Below are 13,481 nucleotides of genomic sequence, written 5' to 3'. Positions count from 1 at the left end.
ACTCCCCTCGCCCGCAAAGGGCTTTACTTCAACCACCCCGCCGTGACTTGCGCCCGGGACTTGCAGTAGGGGATTCGAGGCGAGGACTAAAAGGGAAAGTGGGGGTGGTGAAAGCGACTTTCGATGCATCAAGCAAACTCGAACCACCATACCCAAAAGTGCCACTGGTGGAGACGTATAATCAGTTTGTTGGGTGGCCAAAAGTCCGAGATCCAAAAGAGCAAATGAAGATGGCGCAAAAGCAGCAACGCCTGCTGCCACCCTTGCCTAGGGGTGTGCAGGCTTGCAGGGGTTTTGCTTGCCCCATTAGGCCGCGTGCATATCGTATATCTGCAAGCACTGAAAAGAGGGGATTGCCTAATTAGGCCGGGCGTCGTCTCGTCTCCTTGGAAAAGCCATCTCACAATCAAACCTGGCCGGACGCTGACCCCCTCCCGGCACCCCTGAACTAACGCCCGTCGTGGTCCTGCCGATCTGTGCATGGTCGTACGAAACGAGAATTCATGGAAATTTTGCAATTATCAGAAAAACAGAAAGAGCTACGCAAAAACTGATGCCACCACCGGATTCTACGGCCCAAAATAGACCCGAGTATGTGGATGAAATTCACCTTGTTCCAGTACATGGCGTGGAAAATCCACAATTTATTCTCGCGGCCATCGGCTGCAAAGCGATTAATTGGGCCACTTTTGGAGGATCTACGCCTTTTATGGATCGGCCTAGCTAGCGAGCCACAATGGCCCATTCTAATTAGGTTCTTGTTTGCCCGGTTGTTACTTGTTTGGCTTTTCTTCAATTGTCCATTATTGAAAAGCTTACTTACACGAGCAGTTTACGAGAAGCTCTGGCGGACCAGTTCGAACCTGAAATTCGGCCGGTATTCCAGAAACTCCCGGTACCGCCCTCTTCGGGCCTCTAGCATTAGCAGCCTTGCTTCGGAGGGGTGGATATTGAGGTTTTCATGGATTCTCCACTTGCGCATACACATGCCTGAGCACTTGCCCAATTAGGGTGCGGAGTATGCAGAGTACTGCGCGCAATTTACTCGATCGGGTAAAGAAGGTGCAGCCTACCCAACTAGGAAATATAACAACTCTAGACCCCCAGACGACGGCACAACCTGGTCTTACAGCGGTAGCACGAGAAACCACCCAACTGGACCTGGCTGAGCAGGCACAGGTGGTTTGCTGCATGCCAAAGCTCGAAAATCACACAATAACGCCGGGCCAATGCCCAGGATGCCTATTTAGTCAAATGTCGTGCATACAGCCGCCGGACAGTATTATGGGATTTCCGCTTGGGTCGACAAAGCGGCATCTGTGCAGTGCCCGCATCGCCTGATCTGCAGGCCATGCAGAGAGTTGCAAAATCACCATCAGAATCCATATAAATGGGCCCTCCTCCCCCCGTCCAGAAAAAGTCCTATCCCATCAATTAATAATGCACGTGCTCCCACCAGCCAATGGCACGAAGCTTTGGAGAATCAAAAGACTGGTTCTGGGCCTGCCTTCTTCAGCAGATGCCTCTTCCTCTCTCGAATGCTACAACTCGTCTCAGAGAATCCTGGCAGCAGGCAAGCAATTCATGCTGAGAAGACCTCCTCTCAAGAGACCAAAGTCCAAGCCTGGAATGCCCAAGGACTTTGTGTTTGTCGACCTTTCGCCGGTCAAGTCCGAGGAGAAGCTCTCGGAAGAGAATGTGGAGAAGCTTCCTGGCAACGAAAGCGATGTCTCATCGCCCACCGTCGACACGGTCTTCTCAGAGAACTCGCCCACGCTGAGCTTCTCGAGCTTCTCAAACTACAACTATGCGTCTGACGACTTGTACGGTGCATGCTTTGACGAGAGTCTTCTTGGCCTTGGCCTCATGGGGGTTGATTTCCCAGAACAGGTGCAACCACAGCAGGCTCCTCCACAGCAGGCTCCTCCACAGCAGAATGTCACGCCTCCACAGCAGACTTTCCCCCAGTTTGACATGTCTTTTGGCCAGGTGAGCCCCATTTCTCCTACACAGCTGAATGTTCCAAGTGAGCCTCAGCAGCCCCAGTCACAGCCTCAGCAGGCTCAGCAGCCTCAGCACAAGAGAAGAAAATCCGCTGGCGGATTCACCTTCAAGAGCTACACGGGGCCCAATGGCGGCGTGAAGAAGAGAAAGTCGCAGAACCACAGAAGATGCTTTTCTGAACCAGCCAAGAAACAGCAGCAGGCTCCCACGCCGCCTCTGATGGAGGAGTTTTTGCACATGCCCAAGGTGGAGAAATTCGACGGTTTCGACTTGAGCATGGTGGACGAGATGGGTGCTTTTGCCTACGGTGAGGACAGATTCAAGGAGGAGTTTGACTTGCAGAAGTACCTCTCCATTTAGGCAAACATTCCAATCGACTTTTTTCACTCAGGCATCTCGTTGACCGAGATGACGCCACATTCGGTTTCGATACACCAGGATTCTTCAGCTACCCCAGCTTTCATTCACACTGGACACTTACTTCGCTTTACAACACTACAGTCATTTTTCAGAACTTTCCATTTCGACTTCGCCATTTCGTTACTTGATCAATCGCTTACTTTAAGCACCATTTCCTTCTTGCGAGTCCCTCGCTTGATTCTTAGGCTACAAGAATCTTTCTTTTCGGATTCCGCCCCAGCGTTCGAGACGTCCTCATGACTGGCTCACGCCCGGGCTTTTTCCCCTTCGGATATTTTTACCTTTCCCTTCGGATATTTTTACCTTCGCCTTCGCTATATTTGCACATTCGCCATTTCGCTATTTTGCACCTTCGCCATTTCGCTATATTTGCACCTTCGCCATTTCGCTATATTTGCACCTTCGCTATTTTGGAACCTTACGCTTTCCTTGGAATATTGTCTTGATACCCTTTTCGGTTGCATGCATTTTGCACTTTTCTCCTTTCGTGTGAGCCCTGCCCTTTTCGTCGCATCTTATTTATATCTTGCCCAATGGGGCCTATGATCCAACGCTTCGCTACTCAGCTATACCCTCGTTGCCATGTACATTAATGAACAGATAGATTTATGAAGCGTAGAAATCAAAAGAAAAAAATCATAATCCAGAAACCGCAGCCTGGATCTCCTTATGGCATTGCCTCTTTGAGCCTCTTTGCACCTTGTTACTTTCTTCCCTTGGCCTTCCCTTCCACAAAAGTCTCAATTGTTAGAAGTCAATTGTTCTGTGAAATCTTCCTTCCCCTTCGTTCTCCAGAAGGCTCGTGCCCTTCCGTATTAGTCGTCGTCGACTAGAGCTCATTGTTCCTGATTTCTCGGCTCCGTGCCAACATAACCGCCATTGATGGAGGCGCCTGCGGGCCGTAGGATACAGCGTGTAGCATTGGCGGAGGCACGGGCTGCACGGAGCGGACGATATGATGCAATCAAGAAATGGGGGATTTTGGGGGAGTATTGGGGGAGTATTGAGGTTCAGTGAAGTGAGGTAACAATGGCCAGGATCAATGGTGATGTGATTTGGAAAAAAGATAAATAGGAGGATAAAAGTGGGGGAGTTAATGGGAGGACAAAATGGGAGAATTGGGGAGGTTTCTGGCTGAATGGTTGTGGGTGCAAAAGACTTTTGATGGAGACATTTCATAATGGCGTTTCCACCACAATCAGGCAAGCCAACTTTCCATTTTTCAAGCCAATTTCCACATTCTCCTAATCCACCTCCCGAGTCCTCTGGTCTCTTGAATCCGTAAAACCGCCAAGGGCCCCAAACCAGCCCAGAAACCAAAAAGCTCCAACCAGCCCAGAAACCAAAACCCTCTAACAAAAAACCTCCAACAAAAAACCTCCAACAAAAAACCCCAACCAAAAAATCCCCAATTCGACCGCATCCAAGGATTCTGTTCCCGTCCCGCTTTCGGCGCCATCTCCTTTCGCTTATTATCGCCAGACAGAACCCCCAACCATGCTGCAACGTTGGTCGCCTAAAAGCCCCAGGGCTCAATTCCACGCCTAACAAGGCCCGGCCTATCCTGTTGTTGCCTTTTCAGGAATGTTCGCCTAACCAGATCCACCGTTCTTCCCCACCCTGAAACAACCGCTGTGCTTGCGCTGTTTGCAGCCATCCTCCCCGCTCGAACCTGCCAGGACTGTGATCCAGAGAGGTCACGAAGGGGTTGGGGCTGTTGGGAATGATAGGTTCCGTTTGTGCGTTGGCTGGGTGGGGGTTCGGTGGGTGGATGGATATTGAGGATTTGGTGGGAGTGAAGAGCAACCTATGGTTTTGAGAACGGGGTGTTGCGGAGGTGGTTTAGAAGAAAGAGCGTTGTGATTACTGGATCAGGGTATTGGGTGGTGGGATGGTGGTTCTAGTATTTTGGTGGTTCTAGTATTTGGTGGTTCTAGGATGGTGCTATGATGGGTCTACATTGAAGGTGGAACGGTGGAAAAGGATAGATCCACCGAGGTGAAGGGTACCAAACTACTTAGAGTTTAAGGTCCTGGCATGCTTTCTTTTCTTTGCGTCTTCGTCACTTTATTCGTGACATCACACCCTCAGACATCCAAACCACTGGTCAAGTCTAATGCTGGATTCGGAGGCCAGGTTGCTAAGGGTGTCATTTTTGATATTTCTAGCTGCCTCTAGGAATGGAGGTGTGAGGGATCAGGGACATTCGAAAACAAGAAGAGAAGATGGTGAGAGGTACAGGGTAGATTTCACGTTTGCAAGTGGGAGGCATAGGGAAATAACATAGAAGCCAAAGAAGCCAATTGATCGGAAGACGGGATATGAATGTGGAATGCACCAGGACGATATGGAGAGTGGTCTTTGACAGAGCTCTACGGATAGAGGCACCAAGACCTTTCATCACTGACACTGATACTCGTTTTACAAGTGAACCCGATGAAGCCAGAAAGCAGCCACCTCCATTCTCGAAGGTCTACAGATGGGTTTTCAGCCAACTTCAAGTGTAGGTGTAGAGGTACCCAGTCCATCAAACAAGCAGCACCATCTCTGAGATTGTAGAGTGCTGCCTCTGAAACCTCATAAGACTCACTAAACCTCAAAAGAATCACTAAACCTCAAAAGAATCACTAAACCTCAAAAGACTCACGAAACCTCAAAAGACTCACGAAACCTCAAAAGACTCACCAAACCTCAACAGACTCACCAAACCTCAAAAGTATGTCATGCTGGGTGGTCGACTCTACCACTACAGTACATAGATGCTCCATTCTACCAACTTTGCACCCTCCCAGTCTACAATTTTTCAACCCCATAAAGATACCATCTCTACAGCCAATTACCATCACCATCTCAGTACGACCTCTGGTCCTTCATCCCTACCCTCTAGACCTCTCGCCTCCAACCAACCAAGCAACCCTCCACTAAAAACAGCAAACTGCTTCCATCCCATCCCCATCCAAAATTAGCACCCACCCCAATCCCATCCCTTTCGAGGCCCCTCAGTTCCCCAGAGGCTCAGAACCAGTCTGCCCCATACCGAAGAGGATCCCTTATTCCACCTCGTCTAGCCCCCGGAAGCCGTATTGCACTTTTCATGCGTCTAAACCTCCTGCCCAATCCGTCCTCACCTTCCTCTTTGGCTCCTCCTCTCTTTGCCTGATTAGGCTGGAGGCTCAGTAGCCGAGCCACGATCGACATTGGAGGTTGAAACCATGCATGGGTCGGGTACCCTCTGCCTAATTGGGCGGGGCTTTTTTGGTAGCGGGCTGCCAAAGTGGCTTTGGTGGTTTTGAGAGATTATGGCGGTGAAGCCGGATTGGGGTGGCACGGTTCCCATATTGGTCGAGTAAGGATGGTTCGGGGGAGATGGGGCGGACCATCGGCGATTGGGGGTTCCGGGGGTTCCGTGAAATTTTGATCAAGAGAGTTACTGGTACTTGGAGGCTGGAGGTGGATAATATGGACTAACATTAATGGAGAATAGCAGAGCTAGAGGATTTGCACAAATAGCCAATCCGGGCTATCTCCATCCTTCGACAACAGCATTGACTTAACGGAACGGAGATCGTGCTTTGTGGAATGACATGTGGATCATTGGATCGTGGTTTCTCCGGGATTGAAGATCCATTCCAGAAACATACCTCAGACCAGCGGAGCAGAGCCAAACAGGAATGAAGCAGAATTGCAGCAACAGAATGAACGAAGAAAGATCAACCGTTTTTTTTGTTTGTGGTGAAATTACCCGTTGTTGGGAGTGCCATGCTCCTGTTGATCAACACTTCACAGAATAGTCGTTTCAACATTCTTGCAGAACGAAATGCCGTACATCTGAATCTGCGGCTGTAAAGATTATTTGGCTGGTTTTGTTGGGCATTGTGCTCGAAAGGTGAGTTTTTCAGTGGTGACTACGAGTCACCGATGACTGTGAGTCAGGCGTACCCACGGAGAAGAGTACAGCTTGACTGATTTATACGAGGCGAGAAAAAGAAAGTCACTGAGTTTTCAATTGTGGATAATAAGGCTGTTTTTGCGAAGAAGAGAATTTCACGATTCGGACGATTTTCCTTATGTGCTTGGCCCCTCCCTAGGCCAAATCTTCAAAAATCACATCTTTCAAAAGAAAGCAGGTTCGGTTCATGAATTTTGAGGGCCATTCAGTTGATATCAGTGAAAGAGAAGTGCTTTGGATTGTAGGCTAAAGCAACTCGCAAGTACCAAGATTCCCATTGTCGAGAGTGAAAAGCCTCGATTCCACAACGACGATGGATCAGGTAAGAGAGTCCAAGACGCCTTATTCAGAACAAGGGAAGCCATTAAAGCTAGTTTGATGTTGGTGTCGGCCATTTTTTTAAAATGACACCCTAGTTTGCGATCAGAGGAAAACATCTACAAGAACATCAGAAATGGCAACATCTACAAGAACAGCAGAAATTTGAGTGGCTAGAATAGTCTTTTATAGACCAACATTAACTTAAGTAATGTGGCTTTGGATATAACAAATCCTCGATATACTTTCTTCTTTCAAAGTGCAGTTGACTTCTTCTGACCTTTATTACGCCATGCTGAAACATTCATATGAACTGTGTCCCTTCAGACCGTAAAGGTTCGGAGATTAGCATGATTTGCGAAGTTCACACCCGTAGTCATTTTCGCTAGAATCGCTTTGGACAAAGACGACTCTCCTCGATATGTCAAACCAGGCCGATCAGAGTATAAGGTTTTCGGTGAATAACGGCAACAAGCCCCGAGGAAACGGAACCAACAAAGGCGATGGTGTCTCAAAAAACTGCAAAACTCATCGCATCAACAACTTCTTAGTCAAATGGCTCAAATGAAGGTTATGAGCGGGAAACATAAATACTCCCAGCCTCGAGAATGCAACCGATTAATATACTCAAAAACCACCGATGCCAACCGTTTAATTAAAATCATGAACTCCATGAAAAACCAACTTCCTCAATTCAGCACCACCAGAACCGAACAACCCAGAGTTTCTGATGCACCTGGGTCTGTGAGGAGCCTAACAGGGTCTCGGTAAGATAACCAACCATACATATCCACCAAATGCAACGTTACAATTAAGCTTTCCACGAAAGCTTGCTCGTCAAAACCATGTTTACAGTTCCTGAAAAGCCACAAGTCAAACCTTATTCGTGTTGCCATTTTGGGTTCCTGGCCATCCTCCCGACTGACCGGAAACCTCATCAAAATCAAAAAATACAACACCCCTGAAATCAACAAAACTTGTCCCGCTACTTTCGTCTCCACCTTGTCTTCCCCATCTTCTCCATACTTCAACGCCCGTTTCCGCCTTATTCGAATTCTCCTCTATTGGCGCCAAAAAGCCTACAAAACCGCCATATTGTGTGAATCGAACAATGTCAAAATAGCGGCGCCCGGTCCGTATCAGCCCCGTAATCCTCCGACGCTGATTTGCTGCCCCGCCATTGTCCAGCCTTCACTGGTCATTTTTGCTTTACAATACCACCTCCGTTTATTATACAAATACAATGCCGCCCAGGTCGGGAGCAAAATTGGGAAAAAAAAGACCACACTTAAAAAAGAAGACAACACCGAGCGACTCTATTTTTGCAAAAAGCCCAGGTTCCCAGGCTGTTTCCCATTCGTCAACAACGCCGACAAGGCTAACCCCATCAGGAAGCACAGGCGCCAGTCCGCTGAGCCGTTGCATTAGTCTGTTGCGCAGAGTGACTGAACATAGTTATTGTGTCAAAACAAAGACACTCTCGGACCCCTCAGTCGGTGATTCTGGCCAGACGCTATGGGGCGGAGCCTGTTATCTGCTCGAAGATCTTCAGATCGACAAGCGAGAACAAGCGAGAGGCTGTCATTGCGTATGGAAAAGGGCCCCTGAGACACTGCTTCGGGAAAACCCTCGTCTGACAAGACTCTTCTCTTCACCAATTAAGCACCTCCCGGAGCGAACTGACTTTCTCCTCCTTGACAGGCACATTGTCTGGCTTCTGAGAAGCCACCTCGGCCTTCTCGGTCGTCTCGGTCGTCTCGGTCTTCTCAGTGATCGGCTGGGTCCCCTCGATTTCGGCCTCCATGTGATCGCTGCCGGCTGGACTGGGGCTGTGTTCGGGCCGCTCCATTAGCTCTGTCAATTTTTGGAGCTGGGAGTTCATCACGGCAGCGTGTCGTCTCATCATATGGACAACTTCGTCGTGGAAACGGCGGTTTTCAGACATGATGTTGCGCAAAAGCCCCACGGTGGTGGGGTCCTCGGAGATCAGCAGCGACTCCAAGCGTTCGGTCAGAATTTGGCTCGAGTAGCCCAGGTACGCCAGCAGCAGCGAGAGCTGAGACGCTGCCAGCAGGCGGCGTCGTTTGAAATCGCCAAGATGTGGATCGACTTCTTCCTTAACATGCAGCGGTAACGGTCCCACCATCTGGCCGCTTTTGTACGCTTCGCTCAAGTCGTGGAGCTCCAAAACCGCTAGCTCCAAGTCGGGAAGCAGCAGCCGTGGATGGAGCATCTCAAACACAGCGTAGGGCTTGTAGTCAGAGGCGAGTTTCCGATTCTTCGCTTTCCGTAGAGCGGCAGCCATTTGTCGTTGTAGCGTTCTCACCGTGGGAACAACATGGTTCAGGGAGACTTTCATTCTCTCGTGTTCAAACCGCTGCTGGATCAAATCCCACTTTCTGCTCTGGCTCAAGGTGCGGTCGCCCACATACTTGAACGGCTTGATCTGGACTATGAGCCATAGGATGAGCTTCACGTCGGAGTGGGAAAGCTTCAGGCGCTGCCTTACAGCAGCGGACGGTAGGGACTGAATTTTTAGATAGGAGTACGGTGGCGCTTCTGCTTCGAATAACACTTTAGAAGGGAAGGACGCGGTCCAGGGCGATGGAGGAAATGAGGCCAAAAAGGGTCTTATATGTGTCTGTCTGTGGGCCAAACCACCTCACAACCAAGCAGCTTAATAATAGATTTCCTTTTTTTTGTTCTTAAAGAAGGCGCCATCGGCAATGGCGGTGTAGGGGAAAAACCGACAAGAAAGAGTTACAAAACCATCTGCCATGCAATGACAATAAGCGAATCTCATCGACTTTCCCGCTCGACAAGCAGGAAATACGCCCCGAGCCGGGCTCCTGACACCGTGATATGCACGATTTTGCCCTTGTGGTGTCGAAACGCCACACATTTCTGTCTGGTCAAAGGCTGTTTTCGACGTTTCGGCCGAACCCATTTTAGCGCCTGAGCGTCCGGAATATACGGGATTTTTCTCCGAACAAAGTGTTTTAGAAAAGTTGGGGAAACGAGGAGCTAACAAATTATGGCACTTTTTTTAAAAAAAAAAATTTTTTAGTGCTTCCCCTGCCCCTGATCTTCAATCCCTCTGCCTGTTTTTCACAACCAATTTTTTTTTTGGGCACCCTCGCTAGCAGCAGGGTCCTCCCTCGCGTAAAAGCAGCAAGCGACAGATTCCGTTCGCATTACTATTTCGGGCTTCTGGAAGCCTATTTCTATGCACCTCGTCTTCTCTGTGGTGAGCCCTGCTCTGGGCCCTAGGCATTTCTCGGTCCCCAGTAGGCGGGGCTTGGCTTAGTCGAACTTTTAGACTGCAGCACGCATGAGATTTGCGCTGTCAATGCCAGGCTGCAAATAAATCGAAGATGGTCTGATTTTTTTTCTTTCAAAGTGGTGGATTATATTGTTTGTTCACGAGCTTTCCGGCAAATCAGAGGTTGAGTCCGGACGCAAACATCTCGGCCGCCTTGCGCATGTCCTCGTCAAGATCTCCATTGAGCCGAGGCCACTTTTGTTCGTCATCAAGCGCTCCGCTTTCTTCAACGTACGAAAGCATACTCTGCGTGTCGAACTCCTGTGCAGCTGCCCGGGGCATCTCCTGGCGTTGCTTTTTCTCGTTCGGGTTGCCCAAGGGCACCATCGACATTTGCAAGTTGTCCAATGGACCGTCAACAAGACACCCTCTTTCTCTGAAGTGGATAAGCAAGTAGTTCCACAAATTGTCCTTGGAGAGCGAACGTGGGTTACCCAAAATGACCAAACCGTACTTGGCTCTGGTCAAGGCGACGTTCATACGGCGGGGGTCTTTAAGGAAACCAATGGCTCTGTCTTCGTTGGCACGAACACACGAAAGAATAATAAAGTCTTTTTCACGGCCCTGGAAAGCATCCACAGAAGCCACCTCCACGTCCGCATACTGGGCCCTTCTATCCACAAGCGACAGGTTGATCAGCATGTACTGGACAATGTAGGCTCTCTGGCCTTCGTAGGGAGTCACCACACCGATTTGTTCAGGGCGAACACCGTCTTTGAAAAGTCTAGTAATGATTTTTTCAACGTTCATGGCTTCCACACGGTTAAGGTACGAAATGCCGCTTCCACTGATTTCCTCCTTACCGTAGTTGGCCCAGAACATCATGGGACAGTCAGGAACAGGCCAGGGGAAGGTCAGGCCTCTCCATGCTCTTTCAGCCAGGTTGACACCGTTTTGAAGCGAACCCTCATAAAACATGTTGGACGAGAACTCCGAAAGCGCAGGGTTCATACGATACTGGACCTCTAAGCGGATGGGCAGGTGGCCCAATGCAATGAGACGCTCGAAAAGCGACTGTTTGAGCCCGGCCTCACCGGCTTTTTTATCGATAATCACAGGACCCAATTGCTGGTGGTCACCGACCAAAATGACCTGTTTGGCGCCCTTGACGATTGGAATAAGCACCTCGGGCTCGGTGGCCTGGGTACTTTCGTCGATCAACACCGAACGGAAGTTGAAGCCGTTGAGACGGAAATCGCCAGCTCCCACACATGTGCAGCAAACAACCTCTGCGTTCTGAATGATGTCCGTTTCGATCTTACGCGTGGTGTTCAAAATCAACTTTTCCTTACCCTCCGAAAGCTTCTCGCCGTCTCTCTTGAGCTTCATTAAACGCTTGACCTTTGGAGGAGCCTTGCGTTCGATCTGCTGGTGAAGCGCCAACTCCGAAACCAGCGAATCCACGTCCTCACGCAGCCTGGCCGTCAAACGCACCACCTTGATCCCGATGGTGTCGAGTTTATGGGCCAAATGGTCCACGGCGACGTTGGAGGGTGCACAAACAAGCACCTTGTGTTTGTGGAGACGGACCAAGTGGTAGATGATCGTGGCGGATGTGACGGTCTTACCGGTTCCGGGAGGTCCCTGGATGAGCGAAAGCGGTCTTTGCAAAACAGTAGCCACGGCGTTGGCCTGGGAATCGTTAAGTCTGGCAAGACGCTTCACAGAAAGCTGTTTAGGCGCTTTGGTGGAAAACACCACCGGCACCACCTCGTGGCCAAGGAGTTTATGGTAGATGAAAGACGAGACAGACTCTTCTTCGGTGGCAAACACTCTGAGTGCTTTTTGCATGCGCAGGTAGGAGGTTCCTTTCCAGACGAATTCAGCCGTGAAACCGGTGGTAGCGTGGACTGGCGCCTCGGGGTTTCCGGGCAAAAGCTCCAAGGAAAACTCCTCCAGGCGTGCCGACGGGAGACTCACGATGAAGCCCTTTCCGGACCAGGTATCCTCGGTGAAGCCGCCGTCATGGTGATGAAGAATGATTTCGTCGCCCACGGCCACAACCAAATTCGACTTTTCGTGCGTTGAAAGTGCAAAAGAAGCCACGGTGTTGTTGTTATGGGACGTCAGCCACGTCACGGAAATGTGTTCCAAAGCTTGCAGCTCCTTCAAGTTCTTGTCACAGATGGCCTCAGCCTCCACCAACGGCGCAAACGCGTTCTGGTACTGGTACGCGTCCTGGTACCGCAAAAGCACCGGCATGAGCTCGTCCGCCTCGGCATCCACCCGGTCTATATCCTCAATAGTAGCATCTCTATTAACCCTCCACTGGGCTTCAAGTTTTGTAATCTGATCGTGGGAAACCTTCCTCACCGCTTCGGGCACCTCGGCCACCCACGGAAGCAACTGACGGTCGCTGATCAACGCCTGCCACTCGTTGGTTTCCCAGTTGATGTCTCTCAGCTGAGCACAGGGCATTCGACAAAGAATCACCACCACGCTGTCGTGCTTGGCCAGCACAAACCCCAACGAAAAGATGTTTTTGGAACCACAATTGTAACATTCAAGCGTCTCGGCGCCCAACGCCAGCTCCTCGTGAAGCAGCACCACATGATGCTTCAGAAGCACAAGATGAGCGACAAGATGGGAACCAGCCAGGTGCAGCTTGCCGTTGCAGAACCAGCGGGAGCACAGCTCGCACTTGGCGATGCACTGCGGGGAAGCAAGGCCGCAGTAGGCGCATCCGGGGCCTGTGGGGGCGCTTTCGGGAGAATCCACTTGTAGTTGGTCCATGGTGAAAAAGTCGTGCGCGGCCGGGTACATCAACTGGTGGGGCGATACACAGAATGCTCAGAAAAAGGCGTGGGGGGCGATTGCGGATGTGGGGGGTGTTTTGGGGGATGTTGATGGGGAAGATGTGGGGGATATTTGGGGAGTTTTTTGGGGAGTTTTTTGGTGTGTGGTGGGGTCGGTGGTGGTGATGGAATGGCTGCGAAAACGGTGATGTAGTGAATTTGACAAAGATGTACTTAGAGGTTTGGCGATGGAAGAGACATGTGTGGGAACTTGAGCCTTTGGAGAAAAGAACTCTAATGTTTTTTGGATGATTTGACAAAGTGATCGGGGTGATGAGATTGCGATTTGAGCGCTGGATCTCAGATTCGTCAATTGACTGGAATGTTTAATATCTTTTTAGTTTCCATATTAGAATCTGCAATTGATATTGCTTATGAAACCAGAGTGCATTTACTATACCTACTGTTTCGACGATTGTCAGGTTGGTAATGTCTTGTATGACTCTGATTTTCGGTCACTTAGCTTCACTTATCGAAGACATTGTGCAACAGAACCCAAGTACAAGCAGAGCTAAGAAACTCATTGATTGAGTATCAAAGCTGGATTTAAGACCACCACATATGCTGGTCTAAGTTCGACAGACTGTGTCATTGAAATCAAACCTTGGAGATATGAGCCTCTCATCTTTTCAGTTCCGCTGAACCATTGACTCATTGCAGAGAAAATTATAAG

General features: G+C 49.8%; 2 protein-coding genes across 2 annotated transcripts; one reads left to right on the top strand and one right to left on the bottom strand. All coding sequences in view use genetic code 12, as the record gives it.

The window, feature by feature from the left end:
* Positions 1-1,440: 1,440 nt before the first annotated feature.
* On the top strand, positions 1,441-2,364 carry AGA1 (Aga1p; the record flags this gene model as incomplete). Its single annotated transcript, XM_025481019.1, has 1 exon — positions 1,441-2,364. The coding sequence occupies one exon, from the start codon at positions 1,441-1,443 to the stop codon at positions 2,362-2,364; it is 924 nt and encodes a 307-aa protein (XP_025335319.1).
* A 5,978-nt stretch (positions 2,365-8,342) lies between these two features.
* Positions 8,343-12,746, bottom strand: CXQ87_002511 (UPF1 family DEAD/DEAH box RNA helicase; the record flags this gene model as incomplete). The annotated part of the gene is made up of 2 exons (XM_025481018.1): positions 8,343-9,195; positions 10,150-12,746. 2 exons carry the CDS (start codon positions 12,744-12,746, stop codon positions 8,343-8,345), a joined length of 3,450 nt encoding a protein of 1,149 aa, XP_025335318.1.
* Positions 12,747-13,481: the final 735 nt, after the last annotated feature.

Source organism: Candidozyma duobushaemuli, assembly GCF_002926085.2.
Source record: "Candidozyma duobushaemuli strain B09383 chromosome Unknown B_B09383, whole genome shotgun sequence".
NCBI lineage: Eukaryota > Fungi > Ascomycota > Pichiomycetes > Serinales > Metschnikowiaceae > Candidozyma > Candidozyma duobushaemuli.
The sequence above is the reverse complement of the archived record's forward strand: the minus strand, read 5'-3'. Positions and strand labels throughout refer to the sequence as shown.